At 49.7% G+C, this 14,553-nt stretch overlaps 6 protein-coding genes across 6 annotated transcripts; 3 read left to right on the top strand and 3 right to left on the bottom strand.

The window, feature by feature from the left end:
* Nucleotides 1–46: 46 nt before the first annotated feature.
* F5B22DRAFT_654805 (uncharacterized protein) lies at nucleotides 47–1,132 on the bottom strand (the record flags this gene model as incomplete). Its single annotated transcript, XM_047979839.1, has 1 exon — nucleotides 47–1,132. The coding sequence occupies one exon, from the start codon at nucleotides 1,130–1,132 to the stop codon at nucleotides 47–49; it is 1,086 nt and encodes a 361-aa protein (XP_047831699.1).
* A 1,021-nt stretch (nucleotides 1,133–2,153) lies between these two features.
* On the top strand, nucleotides 2,154–3,974 carry F5B22DRAFT_110747 (uncharacterized protein). Its single transcript, XM_047968771.1, has 4 exons — nucleotides 2,154–2,415; nucleotides 2,482–2,659; nucleotides 2,722–2,973; nucleotides 3,036–3,974. The coding sequence occupies exons 1-4, from the start codon at nucleotides 2,240–2,242 to the stop codon at nucleotides 3,942–3,944; spliced, it is 1,515 nt and encodes a 504-aa protein (XP_047831698.1). The 5' UTR covers nucleotides 2,154–2,239; the 3' UTR covers nucleotides 3,945–3,974.
* Nucleotides 3,975–4,089: 115 nt separating this feature from the next.
* Nucleotides 4,090–6,292, bottom strand: F5B22DRAFT_110731 (Clr5 domain-containing protein). The gene is made up of 2 exons (XM_047968770.1): nucleotides 5,605–6,292; nucleotides 4,090–5,540 (listed from the first exon to the last, which is right to left on the bottom strand). Exons 1-2 carry the CDS (start codon nucleotides 5,754–5,756, stop codon nucleotides 4,235–4,237), a joined length of 1,458 nt encoding a protein of 485 aa, XP_047831697.1. The 5' UTR covers nucleotides 5,757–6,292; the 3' UTR covers nucleotides 4,090–4,234.
* A 1,598-nt stretch (nucleotides 6,293–7,890) lies between these two features.
* On the top strand, nucleotides 7,891–9,756 carry F5B22DRAFT_645770 (dihydroxy-acid/6-phosphogluconate dehydratase; the record flags this gene model as incomplete). Its single annotated transcript, XM_047978634.1, has 2 exons — nucleotides 7,891–7,970; nucleotides 8,028–9,756. 2 exons carry the CDS (start codon nucleotides 7,891–7,893, stop codon nucleotides 9,754–9,756), a joined length of 1,809 nt encoding a protein of 602 aa, XP_047831696.1.
* Nucleotides 9,757–10,126: 370 nt separating this feature from the next.
* F5B22DRAFT_603476 (uncharacterized protein) lies at nucleotides 10,127–11,942 on the bottom strand. Its single transcript, XM_047974748.1, has 2 exons — nucleotides 11,526–11,942; nucleotides 10,127–11,414 (listed from the first exon to the last, which is right to left on the bottom strand). The coding sequence occupies exons 1-2, from the start codon at nucleotides 11,554–11,556 to the stop codon at nucleotides 10,453–10,455; spliced, it is 993 nt and encodes a 330-aa protein (XP_047831695.1). The 5' UTR covers nucleotides 11,557–11,942; the 3' UTR covers nucleotides 10,127–10,452.
* A 500-nt stretch (nucleotides 11,943–12,442) lies between these two features.
* F5B22DRAFT_110591 (uncharacterized protein) lies at nucleotides 12,443–14,427 on the top strand. The gene is made up of 5 exons (XM_047968768.1): nucleotides 12,443–12,570; nucleotides 12,628–12,790; nucleotides 12,848–12,963; nucleotides 13,152–13,359; nucleotides 13,837–14,427. The coding sequence occupies exons 1-5, from the start codon at nucleotides 12,556–12,558 to the stop codon at nucleotides 14,049–14,051; spliced, it is 717 nt and encodes a 238-aa protein (XP_047831694.1). The 5' UTR covers nucleotides 12,443–12,555; the 3' UTR covers nucleotides 14,052–14,427.
* The last annotated feature ends 126 nt before the right edge of the window (nucleotides 14,428–14,553 follow it).

The raw sequence follows: 14,553 nt of genomic DNA, 5'->3' as shown, positions 1-14,553 counted from the left end.
ATTTCTAGATCATCACCTGATCTAGACCATGATCAGAGTAGTGCATCTACACTAGCACAGAGGTGCTAGGTTCGGTGGTGCTAGTGTAAGTCTCATGCGCGAGGCCAGGAAAAGAAATTGGATCCCAGCGTATACGACGCAGATGTCTTTCTGGGTCTTTGACATCAGTCCGTGCATGTAACCACCGGCGATTATCAACCAACACAATAGATCGGGCAGGCAGTTCCTCTGCTGATAGATGGAGAGTAACTTCTGAGTCGGTTGCGGCGATTAACAGGCTTCTCTTGAGATCTTCCACCGCCTGAGACGAGGTACTGCTCAATGTTGAGATAATATCACCCCTAAATCGCATAACTGACCGACCATCCGAGTCAATCGAAAGAATCCCGCCAATAATGTGGCCTTGCTTATTCTGCTTGTAAAACTCGGGGGGAGTTGCGATCCTGTACTCCGGCAGCATCAACGCGGCTCGGGTTGCCGACGAAAGCCGTTCGCTCAGCCTTTGGACATTCATGAGCGAGAGTATGCCGCCGCCATATCGATCTGGCTGGAGGACTTGAAGGGCAAAGTACCTTGGCGGTGGGTCTTCGTAGCTGCAATCTGTATGCCAGGCAAATTCCTCCATCGTTTCGGAGCGCGCTTGGTAATTGGCGGTCTGTGTGCTGGAAGTACTCGGTCGAACATCCCAGAACCAACCACGGCTGGCACTGTGAGAGATAGGCAGCCTGTGTCCATGGTATTCATGGAGACTTAGGACGAGTTGCTTAAGATACTGGCTGTCGTCGTCGGGGAAGTCAAGACTTATTTTGAGGACTCCTGTGCTTTCTAATATCTTCGAAACTGTCTGGACGTGTTGAGGCTGCGTCGAGCATTCTGGCTGAGATGCTTGTAGTTGAGGAAGTCGTTTCTGGGTTTCTGAGACACTGCTGAATGATTTATGCAGCGACTGAAAGCATTGAGATGGTGGAAGATATCGTAAACTGCACGTCGATGTCAAGAAGTTGACATGGCCAGCTCTACGGCCGTAACGTAACGTTCGGTGCATGGTTTTCATGGTATACGAGATCTCTGGGAAATTATAGGGTGCAAACAATTGTATCGGTGATGTAAACGTGCAGCCACACATGGGCATTTTGTGTCTTATATATTATTGAAAGCGTGGTTGGACAATATGTTATGCGTAAGCTCCGCTTGGGGGAAAGCTGTATAGATTTGTGCATTGAGAAAATGCCCATTGTGATCCGTTCAATGGCCATCAATGTACAAAATCACCAAAGCTCCCCATTCCCATTGAATATCCAAGACATCAGATGCGAGATAAACTTGAGTCACCACATTGACCTGATGTTACACGCGCTGAATACACTGTACATGTCTATCATGCAGATCTCGGTATTTTATTGAAGCGATGGTGCCTGGCCCTAGCTATTACGTGGCATATTGACAGACTCGGGATGTAGACGCTTTTTGCCGACATGAATATACCTTCATCGTCTCTATTAATTATGTCAGATCATTGCGCCGCAGTCCAAGCTTTGGGTGTAGCTGACGAGATATTATGTGTCACAAGGTTGCGTATCATTCAACCCACAGCAACACACATAAACAAGAAAACGGTGAGCGTTGCATCTGATTTAACCTGGAGAAGTGATGCCAGCTGAATCGGGCAATAAAAAGGCGTTCGCTTATTACGCCACTTGGAAACGATAGACGGCGAGCCGTGTCTCAGCCAGCTTGGCCTGTGAAGCCACACTATAAACTTTGGCACGAAGACGAACAAAACAGACAGATCAGGAATAGACCTCAATGACTATACTATTGTGGTAAATTGCCTCGATTTGTCATTTGTATCGCTGCGGTGACGCCCTGTTGAGCCTTTCCATATTCGACTGCAGGTAAAGAATATAAGGATTGAGATTCAGCTAATTGAATGGAGCCCGAATAAACTCCCGCAGCCCGCCAAGACCACTAGTAAGAGTTACCGAAACCTCTATTCCTACCTGGTATAAGTCTACCCGAACTAGATGTCCATAGAACGCGCCGCACTGCATTAGGGGCGATCAAGATGAAGATCCCGTATTACCATACCTAGTAGATGTCAGGCATGTTAACACTTGAGTTAATAGGTTACATAGATCACGGCACCCGTGGGAATTAAAAAGATATCTGAAGACTGCGCAAATTATACAGAATCGCTTTCAGCTACATTTTTAGTGTGCATTTGTATTCGACATCCCAAATGGAGTGCATCTCATCACCTAGGCTACAACAAATTAGGGTTGGGATTGACCATCACCCATCTGCATCAGCTGCGAATGGCTTCGATGCAAAAGAAGCTCATGCCAAAGAACATGCCACATATCAAGATAATCTCTTATCAAAATGCCCTGCTCATCTGTGGTCAAAGGCTTCCTAGTTAGTTCCTTGGAGTGTTCCCCCCAGGCAGGTTTCCTGGAATTACTAACTCGGGCGTGGAAATAGTCGCGCGGCCAGTCCACGCCCAATTCTCGTCACTGAGCATCATCAGCAACGAGTGGAGGCGTTGTCCGAGGCATTGACTACCGCTTTGACCAGCATCGTCAAGAGATGGTGGAGCGACGAAGAAGCGCGATTCTTCGAGCGCATGCCCCTTACAAGAGATGAAGAAGAGCTCCTGAGGGTTAGTCTATTTAGTTCATCGAAGCGATTCTGAGAGTCGGGCGTTGTTAACATTCATCTTAGTGGCTTGACGATCAAGTATCGCAGGGAAAGTTGAAGGATTACTCTGCATGCAGGGGATCTTGGAGACCGGATTTCTTGATCGAAGAGCGCGCGGGGTCTAGGGATGGGGTGGCCATAGAGAACTTCATGATCACGGAGATCAATGCTCGCTTCTCGTTTAACGGGGCCTTTTACGTCTCATATGGGCAGGATGTGCTAGATGAGATGCCCCTGGGACAGTTAAACTTAAGTAGTACAACGACTTCCGCGACAGTGAGTGTGATATCACTATCCAACTCCCCCTATTACATGCTCACTCAGTCTGACGGTATCAGATGCTAAATGGTTTGCGGACCCTCTTCAATCCGACCGTGCCCTTGCACCTCCTTATTGAAGAGGAGGCAGGAATTGACATCCATATGTTCGTTCACGCTGCGCAGGACAAATTCGGGCTTACTCCGCGAATGATCAGGCCATCAGACCTCAGACTAGAACCTAGTCCCGACACGCACAGCGGGTATAAGCTATGCTGCTTAACAAAAGGAGATGGGGCAGGCGAAATGATTCCTCCTCCACCTACATTCGTCAATGACAAAGGCGAGACAGTAGAAGAGATTCTCCAGGTGGGCTTAGAGCTCCGCCAGCACGAGCTCTTTGGTCTGCCGCGGGAAATACTACGACATATAAGCCTCTGCTGCTTCAACGACCTTCGAACCTTGTTACTGGTCCACGACAAACGCATGCTCGGCATCGTGAAGCAGGAACTAGGACGCTTGGTGAAACAGCAGGTATTGACGCCGGCTCAAGCGCGGGTCTTGGATGAAGGCATTGTGGACACATACCTTCCTAATTCACCCCAGCTATCTAGCCTTCTACAGAAGTCGATCTCTGAACCCAGTCTGAAGGACGACTACATCCTTAAGCCGGTTCGAGGCGGGAAAGGAGCGGGTATCATATTTGGGGATGACCTGACCGCCGAGGAGTGGCTGTCTAAGCTCACTGGCCTACTGTCCCAGGCCCCTTTCTTGGGGACGACTTATGTCATCCAACGTAGAGTCAATCATTGCCTGTATGACTTGGTAATGCCTGCGTCGGTGGAGAAGGTGAGATATCCTCTTGTTGGAACGTTCCACATATTCCACGGGAGGTTCTGTGGTCTGGGCATTTGGCGCTCGAGTGCAGAGCGCATTTGCGCCATTAGCTCGGGAGGTTCCATGCTTTGTTCTGTCAGCAGAAGCTTGTGATTGAAGGTGTCGAAGGCTTGTGGTTAAATCATCGACAGAGAGTTTGATGAGTGTTCAATAAATGGTTATCAGGGCATCGTAGTGTTGAAAATACATAGTAAGCATTAAAACAAAGCTACAAGATTGAGCCGTGAAATGTTCCATAACAGTGACTAATCCTTTTGCGATGCCTCGTGTCCTTAATTTGGGGAAGCTTTTCCTATGACGTATTCATTACTACTCTTCATATCCTCGAGGCATCATCTTTATATACATCTCAATATACCTCCAATCTTGATTACCCTTCTCGTTTACGTAAACAGCAGTTGAATATCGTCATCTCCGAGACGTAAGCGCTGGATTTCCTCGCATATTTGTTCCATTCGGGACTTCAAGTCTCTTCGGACTTCATCAGCTTCATCCACTTGGCCTCGACTGCGTAGATGAGACTCCAATCGCTCCATCTTCTCCGCGGTTTTACTGTGAGCGTGGCCGTAAGCCTTGGCGGAAGCCTCAACTGATTCTCGTAGTAGCTCGAGAGCCCTATCGTAGTTCTCCTCAGCCATTGCAATCCCATACAATATCTCGTAGCAGCCACATCCGCTGACGACACGGCCGTCGACCTCAGGTCCATTCAGGACTGCAGAAGCTACTTCGGTGGCCTCTTTGTAGTTTCCGGCGTAGTAGTGTATCCAGGCAATGCGACAACGTAAAGCACCCGAGTGAGCGAGGTTAGACTGGCTGTCTGGCTGGCCCTGTTCGTACTGTTGTAGGTGATATTGGAGGTGACGCTGGAGGGGTTGGAGTTCGCGGAGTAGGCTTTTCACATTAATAATATTTGCCTTGATCACGTCGCGATACCATTCTCCGCTGTAGATGTATGGCCGTGACCCGACATATTTGTGAGCGCCCAGATAATATGTAAACAAGGCTGCTATACAACGAACCATGTTGTCTACCCCCACCGCCGCCAATTTATGGAAAAGGATACTCAGCGGGTGAGTTCCTCCGAGGACGATCTGTGACATCTTGGAGATAAAGCATAGGAAGGCTTTCGCAGCGTTGGTCTCAACATGGGAAAGCGCTATAATAGCCGCGCCGGTAATGTGTGGTGCCGACAAGTCTCGCGAGGTCAAAATCGATTTGTACATGTGGCAGCACATGTCAACTAGCCGTAAGGCTATTGTTTTGTAGCCAAGGGCACATAGCATTTTCGCAGTCGTCATATGTTCGGCCAACTTCTCTATCATGCGTGAACACACGAGTGTGTCACCCGAGGCAGCCGGATGTAAGCACTTGACTGTGCTGTGATACACCTGGGTAAAGCGGAAAGAGTCTTCGGGGGCTTTATAGAAGTCAGGGGCCGCCATGCTTAGTATCGTTGGTTGGGTCTGTAGAAATATAGAGGTGGGCGAAGAGTTGTGTCTCGTGACCAGTGTCTTCTTCATATCGGTAGCGGTCGCTCGCTTGGACAGTTGGCCTCTTTGCGAACATACCCTGCTGTCCCCGACATGTCTGATCTTACGATCGGTCTCGAATCGCTCTGAGAGAACTTTCTTTTGCTTCTTGTTCTTCATGATGTTCCATTTCTTGAAGCGCGTCTTGTACATCTTCCCACTGTTATCGATCACGCACGTTAGAATCATGCAGCCGCGAGGGATATCATGGACGGCGAACTTACGTGGCACGAAAACCATATCTGTCTTCCATGATTTGCTTCACTTCTTCCAACGTCTTCCTCTGACGTATATACAGATCCATGATGGTTGTACGATGTTTGTCCCAGCCATCATCCTGCGCCCAAGGGATCGAGGTTCCTTTCGTGGCTGTCATAGTTACCCTGTATCCGTTTTCTCACAAGACGACGTAGGCAAATAACGTGAGAGAAATTATCACTTCTCTGTTGCTGTTTGTGTGCAGGAGAAGAATCTTCTAAACCCAGTTGTAGAAGTCGATCAAGGGTTTCATGTTCCTAGAGATATATTGACAGATGCAAAGAACACAGAAGGCGATAATCTGACTGGTGTAGGATGCAGTTTTATCAGCACCTTTAGCCAATTGGGGCGAGGGGAGTATTTATATTTATGCACCCTTACGGTATTTGGCAGCTGTGTAGGATTATCCCACTCCCCTATGACATTTGCGCGTACCTCGGGCAGTAACATTAAAGACCATTGCGTAAGAGACCGGGGGTTCGATGTGAGATCGCCGTGGCCCGGCTGCGACAAATACCGGTAGCATACTGGGCACACTGGGCATAACAGCACAAGAGGAAGTAGGGGTATGATTGGGGGCGACTTCACGTAAGCTATGCCGGCAGGCAGCAATATGCCTACATTGTGCCTACATTATGCCTACATTATTATGCCTACATCAATAATCCAAGACGCGGGCGGGGCTATTTGTAGGTCCTGTGGGTGGCATTTTGGAGACGGCTTGTGTAACACACCGTTGAGATCATTACATCAGTAGCCGTCGCTTGCAAAGTGCGTGGCGTAGTAAGCGAGAACTCCTTTGGAACCATTCAGTGCGTGCCAGCAGAGTACCAGCATCGACATCTCCAATGTGCCATGCTAGGTATGCTCCGAAGACTTGCATAACCAAGCCTGCTACGCCACCTCCAACCGTCCAACTGACCAATCTACGTCTTTGATATTTGAGTGGGTGAGTGTAGATATCGAGCCTTCGAGTCTCCCACACCTAAGGGGACAGGCATGGTCTACATTTCGATAGGTATTTTGAAAAATTTCAACAACTGGGGATATAGAAATGGAACGCCTCGAATGTGTTAGAAAGGAGTATAAAAAAATGTGCTGAAGGCAGGGCAAGGCAACGCGCGCGCACTATATCATAACCCATATATCTTGTATGAGACAATACCGAAATCCCGAAACTCTTACTTACTGCGTAAGACACTTAACTGACTAACTCACCACCCGGCACAAATTCAATATTAGTACTGTTATCTGCGACTCTGTACTAGGTTTAGACACTTCAGGGGGGCGTGTACAAATGCTAAACTATCTTCATTGCATTATAAGGGAGCTGGGTATCTTAGCTACATTAAGTCATACATCAGCAAAGAAATAAGACAATCATCTTCCCAGAGGTAAATTTTTCTCCTGTTCACTTACATGTCGAGGTAGGTATATTTATGTGCTATTTTCTATCATCAGCTGGCTTGGCAATTCCTATGTCTTGGTCGCAACGTTGGTTCAGCCGATGTATGGCCAGCTTGGCTGACACGTTCGGTCAACGTCACCCATTCATCGGTTCATCTGTTTTTAGGCATTCTTGCGAAATGGGGACAGCACTTTGTTTCGCGTGACTGTACTATCTACTACTTTCTAGGTAGGCAGGCTCCCGACCGACCGGCTTGGGGACATCTCCATCACGGGAACGCCCACCCGGTAGTCGAGCCGGCGCCCTCGGTGGAATGAGTGGGATCGAGCGAGATCGGGCGAGGTTTTCTCGGCCGGGGACTGACGGCGCTGTGGGCAGTCACTGCTACGGGGAGGACAGGCGAGGACAGGGCGAATGAAAAGTCCGGTAATGGTCATAGTGGACCAAGACGGGCGCTGCGGTGCGCTAGCGTGGTGAATTAGTGGACCCCTCAGCGCCTCTCGCGAGCCGTTTTGGGGCGGCTTTGGCGCAGCTTTGGGGCAGCTCTAGGCCTAAGTAAAGCTCGCTGGCTTGGCTGACTGAATAGCTTCGCGCCGACTTCGCCCACATTTTTATTCTTCCGCTGCTTCTGTGCACCAGATCTGCACCACCTCAGGTCATCGTAAGTTTCTGGGGTCGCTGGTGTTCCCATCCTCCTTTAGATCAGTTCAACACCAGTCAGCTTGATAGCGCCGGTTCAATTGGCTTTATATAGGGTGTCTCAAGCGAATTATTCAAATTATTTTACCCCTCCGCGCTGCTTGCTTGAACATCGTCTGCTGGAAGCCCGCTTCATCTCCCCGCCATGGCAATCCCGGCTCTCCTTCGTGCCCGAGCACCCATAGCTCTGGGTCGGCCGGTAATTGCTTCGTCGAGGCAATATGCGTAAGCCTCTGCGCTACCAATTGCACCCATAACACTCGGGCTAACCTCCTGTATTAGACGATGCTTTAGCTCTTCCCCTGCTCGCCGATCCGACGATGACCTGAACAAGGTCTCGCGCCACATCACACAGCCCAAATCGCAGGGTGCTTCGCAGGCCATGTTGTACGCCACCGGTCTAGAGAAAGAGGACATGTCAAAAGCCCAGGTTGGTATCTCGTCTGTATGGTGGGAAGGCAACCCTTGCAACATGCACCTCATGGACCTCTCTGCTGTGGTCAAGAAGTCCGTTGCGCAAGCCGGCCTCGTTCCCTACCGATTCAACACTATCGGTGTCTCCGACGGTATCTCCATGGGCACGACTGGTATGCGCTATTCTCTCCAGAGTAGAGAGATCATCGCCGACAGTATCGAAACCGTCATGCAGGGTCAGTGGTACGACGCCAACATATCCCTTCCCGGCTGCGACAAGAACATGCCTGGTGTCCTGATTGCCATGGGTCGCGTAAACAGACCAAGCATTATGGTGTATGGAGGTACCATCAAGCCTGGCTGCTCCATGGACGGCAAGACGATCGACATGGTTAGTGCTTTCCAGGCCTACGGACAATACATCTCGGGCGAAATCAACGAAGAGCAGCGGTTTGATATCATCCGCCACGCCTGCAACGGTGCCGGCGCTTGTGGTGGCATGTACACGGCGAACACCATGGCCTCGGCCGCCGAGACGCTGGGTATGACCCTTCCTGGAAGCAGTAGCAGCCCTGCCGAATCGAAGGCTAAGGTCGAGGAATGTAAAAACATTGGTGAGGCTATTAAAGTCACGATGCGGGAGGACATCAGGCCAAAGGACATCATGACGAGACAAGCTTTCGAGGAGGCCATGGTTGTTCTCAACATCCTCGGAGGCAGTACCAACGCCGTGCTGCACCTTATTGCCATTGCTGACTCAGTGGGCATCAAGTTGACCATTGAGGATTTCCAAACCGTCTCCAACCGAACACCTTTCTTGGCTGACCTGAAGCCATCGGGCAAGTACGTCTTCGAAGACTTGTACAAGATCGGTGGTACTCCATCGTTGTTGAAGTTCCTGATTGGTGAGGGCATCATCTCTGGAAACGGCATGACTGTGACCGGTAAGACCATCAAGCAGAATGTGGAGTCATGGCCATCATTCCCCAAAGAGCAAGAGGTCATCCGACCATTCTCTAACCCCATCAAACCAACCGGCCACATCCAGATCTTGCGAGGTTCGCTTGCCCCTGGCGGCTCCGTAGGCAAGATCACCGGCAAGGAAGGTCTCGTATTCACTGGCAAGGCCAAATGTTACGACCAAGAGAACGACTTCATCGAGGCCCTCGAGCGAGGTGAGATTAAGAAGGGTGAGAAAACCGTTGTCATCATCCGATACGAAGGACCCAAGGGCGGTCCCGGCATGCCCGAGATGCTGAAGCCTTCGTCCGCTATCATGGGCGCTGGCCTCGGCAATGACGTCGCACTCCTAACAGACGGACGATTCTCCGGCGGTAGCCACGGTTTCCTGATCGGGCACATCGTCCCCGAGGCCGCCGAGGGTGGCCCCATCGGTCTCGTCCGGGACGGCGATACCGTCACCATCGACGCCGAGAAGCGCGTCATCGACTGCGACGTAAGCCCCCAGGAGATGGAAAATCGAAAGAGCGAGTGGACGCCGCCGCCGCCGAGATACTCGCGCGGCACCCTTACGAAATACGCGAAATTGGTTAGCGATGCCAGCCACGGCTGTGTGACGACGAAGCCTATCGAGTAAACCCCGAAAAATATGCCCATTGAAAAATAAAATGTAGAAAAATATTATGATACCAAATAAATGCAAGCAAAACATATACATGAATTGGGTAGAGCTATTGAAGTGATGCGAGATGATCAACCGTCTTCTATGTGTATTTATTTATTTATTCATCTTCCACGCCGAGGCTGGTATAGACCCGGATGATATAAAAAGGGGGGAAAGGGTGGGATTTTGATCATTCCTTTTATGTCGGAATAGGTACAATATTAAAAGACGACTCTGTTATAATCATCTAGTCATCTTATTTCATGCTACTAATTCAGACACTTCCGCGATGTAACTTTACACGCAAAGGCTTAATCTACTGATTCGCGCAAATGCCCGAGAGTAGTTAAATATAGTTTTCATTGACTGTGGTGAGGTAGGCTTGCAAAGACTTTTTCTCGGTAAAAAGGCCTAACGCCGTACTAAAGTGACACCTGGAAACATCGCTTTTCGCCTTGCCACCGGTTCTGGCAGGTATCTTATCTAACTTGCTTATGCTAGTGATTCGGAACAAATGCCAGAGGGCACCAAACACAAAAGAGGCATGAACAAAAACGATGCATGCCAGTCCCTCCTCCAACAAAACCAATAAGGATGCAGTAACTTTTCACCCAAAACTGTATGAAACCGTGTAAAACAAGACCGTATGAACCGCTGGAGACATATAGCCTATGATAGTTTCTTCTTGTTCTTCTCATTGGACCATGCTGCCGCAAATTTCATCTTGTCCTGAAGCGTGAGGTTCACGCGCTTGTTTCTTGCTAGTCTGGCAAGTGATTCGCCGATGTGGTCCAATAGTTTCTGTTCTTCGCTGTTGGCGGCTGTCGATACCAACGCTAATGCTGCGCTTTCTCCGTTGCCATTTTCGTTCCCAGACTCTCCATGCCCATTCATGGGGTATGTGATGGTCACTCCCTCAGCGATACGCACTCTGATATAGTGCTTAGGTCGACTAAGCAAGTTCCATAAGAACGACGACCAGGCACCAGGCACGGGGGTCGTAATATCAGGAGCCGTATAGCGCAAGCTAACGGGGAAGATTTTGACGTTGGGGGGAGTCGTCAGCAGCGATGTTGAGAGAGGGAGTATGCCCTTGCCGTTCGTGGTCGTCATCTCGGGGAATACGGCGATGACTCGGTGTGGGTTATCTTTGATGAGGGTGCGAAGGTCGGTTAATCCCTTTTCTGGAGCGTTAATATTCGGCGACGAGAGTGCTAAAGTAGCAGCACGGAAAAGAGATACACGCTTCACTTTGCGAGTCCCCGGATACGAGACGACAAAGATGGGGTCGAAGACGCTAGCTAGGTACAGCGCATCGATGGGACTCGTGAATTGGGCCGCGATGATGGCGCGCTCGGCGGGGAATCGGGACGCATCTTGCTGTGACAATGATCCTCGTTTCACACCGTCGAGCTGCAGGTCAATCCACCAGACGCCGGAGGTAGCTAGGATAAGCCATAGGAGGATCTTTCGCCCAACGGGCAGTAATGCAATGTGGTCTAGCACGAGGAAGAAGCTGGCGCAGCATAAGACGAAGACCGGGAGCCGGAAGAGGAAGAGCCAGGCGCCGCCGATATTACGGAAGACCGAGGTTGGCGTAGCGATGGGCAGGAAGGGTGATATGCCTGAGCCTAGATAGAGCAAACATGCATGTCAGCTTGGCCATGTTGCCTGGAATAATGGGGATTGGGAGTCTAAGAGTAGGTATGAGTTGATAATAGACTGTGGAGGGTTTCTCTTACCCCTATCTCGGAACTGGCTGTATTTCTCCATTGCGTGCTGGCCGCAGTGGTTGTGCGGTGATTGAGTCGTTGAGTTATTATTCGTGGTGAAGTGGATATAATAGCTGGTGGGATGACGCTGCTGGGAGGAGGGGTTGGCGAAAGAAAGATTACATTGAAACCAAGAAGAATCGCCCAATTCGCGGTCCAAAAACTGGTAGATAGTAATTCGGGATCTGTCTTTGATACTCGTACCGGTGCGTTGATTTGGAAAAGTGGTAAGACGACGCCAACGAGGGGGCGATGTGGTGGTCGAGATGCCGTCAGATAGTCAGATAGTGGATAGGCAGGTGCCTCCTACGCGGGTCTACCTACCGGCACTCCTCCAAAATTTCATCATTCGAGGAAAGTACAGATTGGCATGTGAAGAAAGCAAGCCCGCCCAGAGCCCTCGAGCTTGGGCCGTGCTTACCTAATATTTTACCTAGGCGTCGGAAGGCAGAGGCAAGGGACCAATTACAGGCCTTTTAGTGGTTAAGCTTCGAACCCATGGCAGATATAGAGGCTATTCCCATTGCAGACGTTGCCCGATCAACCACGGCCAGCGTGCTTATCCATCACTATCATCACTGTAAGTAGGCCCAGCGGTCACTGTAGCCATTGTAGTACCCACTGTATCTAATCGAATCCAGCGACAGTCAATCAACAACCTTGGAACACCTTGGCGGCCCCGTCTGCGTCAACACTTCGAACATTAACCGGGGCTTGCGGTGAACAGTGTTAACTGTGCAGCTATTCCGACGCGCTACATGTAGACTGAGCATCTAAGTACGAACGAGCCACCAGTTCGAAATATCTATTTACTTACCTCCTACATCTGTCGTCTACCTTCAATCTCCTCCTTCAATAACATCGGGGCCTTTAAGGTCGCATTACATCCTTTAAGAAAGTTGAATTCTTTGCTTCTACGCCTGGGTGCTGGCCCTCCAATATCCCGGCCCCATCTGCTCCATTCATTACGCTCTTTCCGCTATCCAGCTTCATACACAACATGGAGGAAAATCTGGTACGCCCTTCACTCGCACCAAAAGCGCGTCCTTCCATGTTAACCTCTGTTTCACAGCCGCGTCCTTCCGGCCTCAGACAACCGGCAATAAAAGCCTTCTCCTCGTCAACACAGACGCTTGCCCCTCTCAATCCAGTATCCGACTCCCAGAACAATGCACGTGCCCAGCCTACGAATATGGGACAGCACGGCGGGCAGAAGCGCAACGCCCCGGCGCCAGGTGGGAAGAATACTTGCGTCTTCCAAGTCAACAAACCAGCTCACAATGGTTTTACAGTATTCGGCCCGGAAGCTAAGCGGAAAACCCCAGGAGCTGGCTCGCAACATCAGAACAAGCCCGCTGGGACCTCAATGATGCCCAGGCCTCCAAAGCCATCGAATCTCATAGATTTGGTACGTTATACTCTCAAATAATATTTCCATCCATGGATCGATATGGCGTTTTGTTGTGGTTTTCGTCCATTGCAACGCCGAGTTACAAGAATGCTGTAAACTATGTATTCAGCACGATGATTATATACATCGTTTCAATCTACCCGGCATTGTCTGAGTTATCTAACTGGTATGCTAACCGCCTATAGAACCAACGGCCAGCTACAAGCATGAATACAGCCGGTTCCCGACAACTTTCCAACAGCAGCCACACATCCAATACTAGTTATGGAAGCAGTATTGGGTATGGCGCTCGACCACCATCGCGATCTCATACGAGAACACGATCAGCCACTAGGCCTGCCCGACCAGCGACTTCGATGGACACGACGAGAGAAGATAAGCAGAGAAGTAATGGTAAAGAGCCCCGACTATCAGATTGTCTGGCGATCCTCCCTCAAAAGATGAGCAAAAGGTCAAATAAGCATTTACGACGACACGAATCGGTGCAAGGGCTACAAAACTCAAAGTCGAGTTGTATGCCAATAGACCGAATGAGAGAAGTCTCTTTAACCAGTAGTTTCGATAAAATGTCACTGGGTACTAGTGAGGAGCAGGGACAAGGAAATCAAGCGAATTTCGACTTCAACGAGGGTACCGCTTCATTGTGTATGCCTCCACCCCCAATGACTCCCAGTAGAGATGGGAATCATTCAAATCTGCCGAGACATGTCAGTGACAAGGATCGACATAGTCAAGTGGCTCCTGAATCTGCTAAGCAGTTGATTCAAGCCCTTCAAGATGGCCTGAAATCACTCACACCTGCACGCCCGCCATGTTCTCCGACAAAACCACAATACTTAAATAGAAATTCTAACACACTGAACTTTCTAGTCATCGAGGAGGACGAGCATATTAAAAAAATGACCAGCCAAATAGAATCCTTCAAGACCTTCATTCAGTCCGCCGAGAATATCAGCACTACCGTGAAGGAGGAGCTCGAATCGTCAAAAAAGAGAGGTAGGGATCGTACCTATGGATGGAGTAGCGTCTATGGGATGGCCATACTGACCTTATCTAGTGATTGCCTTAGAAGAGGAGAGGATTGAACTACATACAGCCAGACAGCGCCTCAAAGATGAACTCCAAGACGCGGAGCGCCATGCCCGCAAGCTCCAATATGATTTAGAAGAACAACAGAGCCAACATGAAAGGAAATACAAGATTCTGGAAGAGGATCACAAAAGAGAGCGTGAACTTTTGGATGATGAGTTCAAGCGAGAGCTGGATAAGAACCAAAAGCTTCAGCAAGAGTTCGAAACTCGATGTGGGGCGGAAGCTGAAGCTCGACTGGAAAACTTATCACAGGACAATAAAGAATTACGAAGCACGCTCGAAAGGCAAAAGCGAGATCATGAGCATGAGATAAGACTACTGCACGAGGCGATCCAGCGGCGAGATTCCGACGTGAGGAGGATTGAGGAAGAATTGCGGAAGGCAAACAATGAGCGGTTCGATCTACAAGCTCACATCCGAGGAAACAACGAAACCATTGAGCGGTTACGGAAAAGAGCCGAAGACGCCGAAGAGCGACTTTCCAAGGACAAGGGA

Source organism: Xylaria bambusicola (assembly GCF_022495145.1).
Source record: "Xylaria bambusicola strain CBS 139988 unplaced genomic scaffold F5B22scaffold_16, whole genome shotgun sequence".
Taxonomy (NCBI): Eukaryota; Fungi; Ascomycota; class Sordariomycetes; order Xylariales; family Xylariaceae; genus Xylaria; species Xylaria bambusicola.
This window is presented reverse-complemented; position numbering and strand designations above follow the sequence as displayed.

Coding starts and splice junctions, on each gene's coding strand:
- F5B22DRAFT_110747 (XM_047968771.1), top strand. CDS start 2,240: ATGGAGTGCATCTCATCACCTAGGCTACAACAAATTAGGGTTGGGATT. Junction 2,416..2,481: donor CTGTGGTCAAAGGCTTCCTA/GTTAGTTCCTTG, acceptor GCGTGGAAATAG/TCGCGCGGCCAGTCCACGCC. Junction 2,660..2,721: donor ATGAAGAAGAGCTCCTGAGG/GTTAGTCTATTT, acceptor CATTCATCTTAG/TGGCTTGACGATCAAGTATC.
- F5B22DRAFT_603476 (XM_047974748.1), bottom strand. CDS start 11,556: ATGGAGAAATACAGCCAGTTCCGAGATAGGG. Junction 11,415..11,525: donor CAGCCAGTTCCGAGATAGGG/GTAAGAGAAACC, acceptor TGCTCTATCTAG/GCTCAGGCATATCACCCTTC.
- F5B22DRAFT_110591 (XM_047968768.1), top strand. Junction 12,791..12,847: donor GCGCAACGCCCCGGCGCCAG/GTGGGAAGAATA, acceptor ATGGTTTTACAG/TATTCGGCCCGGAAGCTAAG. Junction 13,360..13,836: donor AGATAAGCAGAGAAGTAATG/GTAAAGAGCCCC, acceptor TGAACTTTCTAG/TCATCGAGGAGGACGAGCAT.
- F5B22DRAFT_110731 (XM_047968770.1), bottom strand. CDS start 5,756: ATGACAGCCACGAAAGGAACCTCGATCCCTTGGGCGCAGGATGATGGC. Junction 5,541..5,604: donor AGATATGGTTTTCGTGCCAC/GTAAGTTCGCCG, acceptor GATCGATAACAG/TGGGAAGATGTACAAGACGC.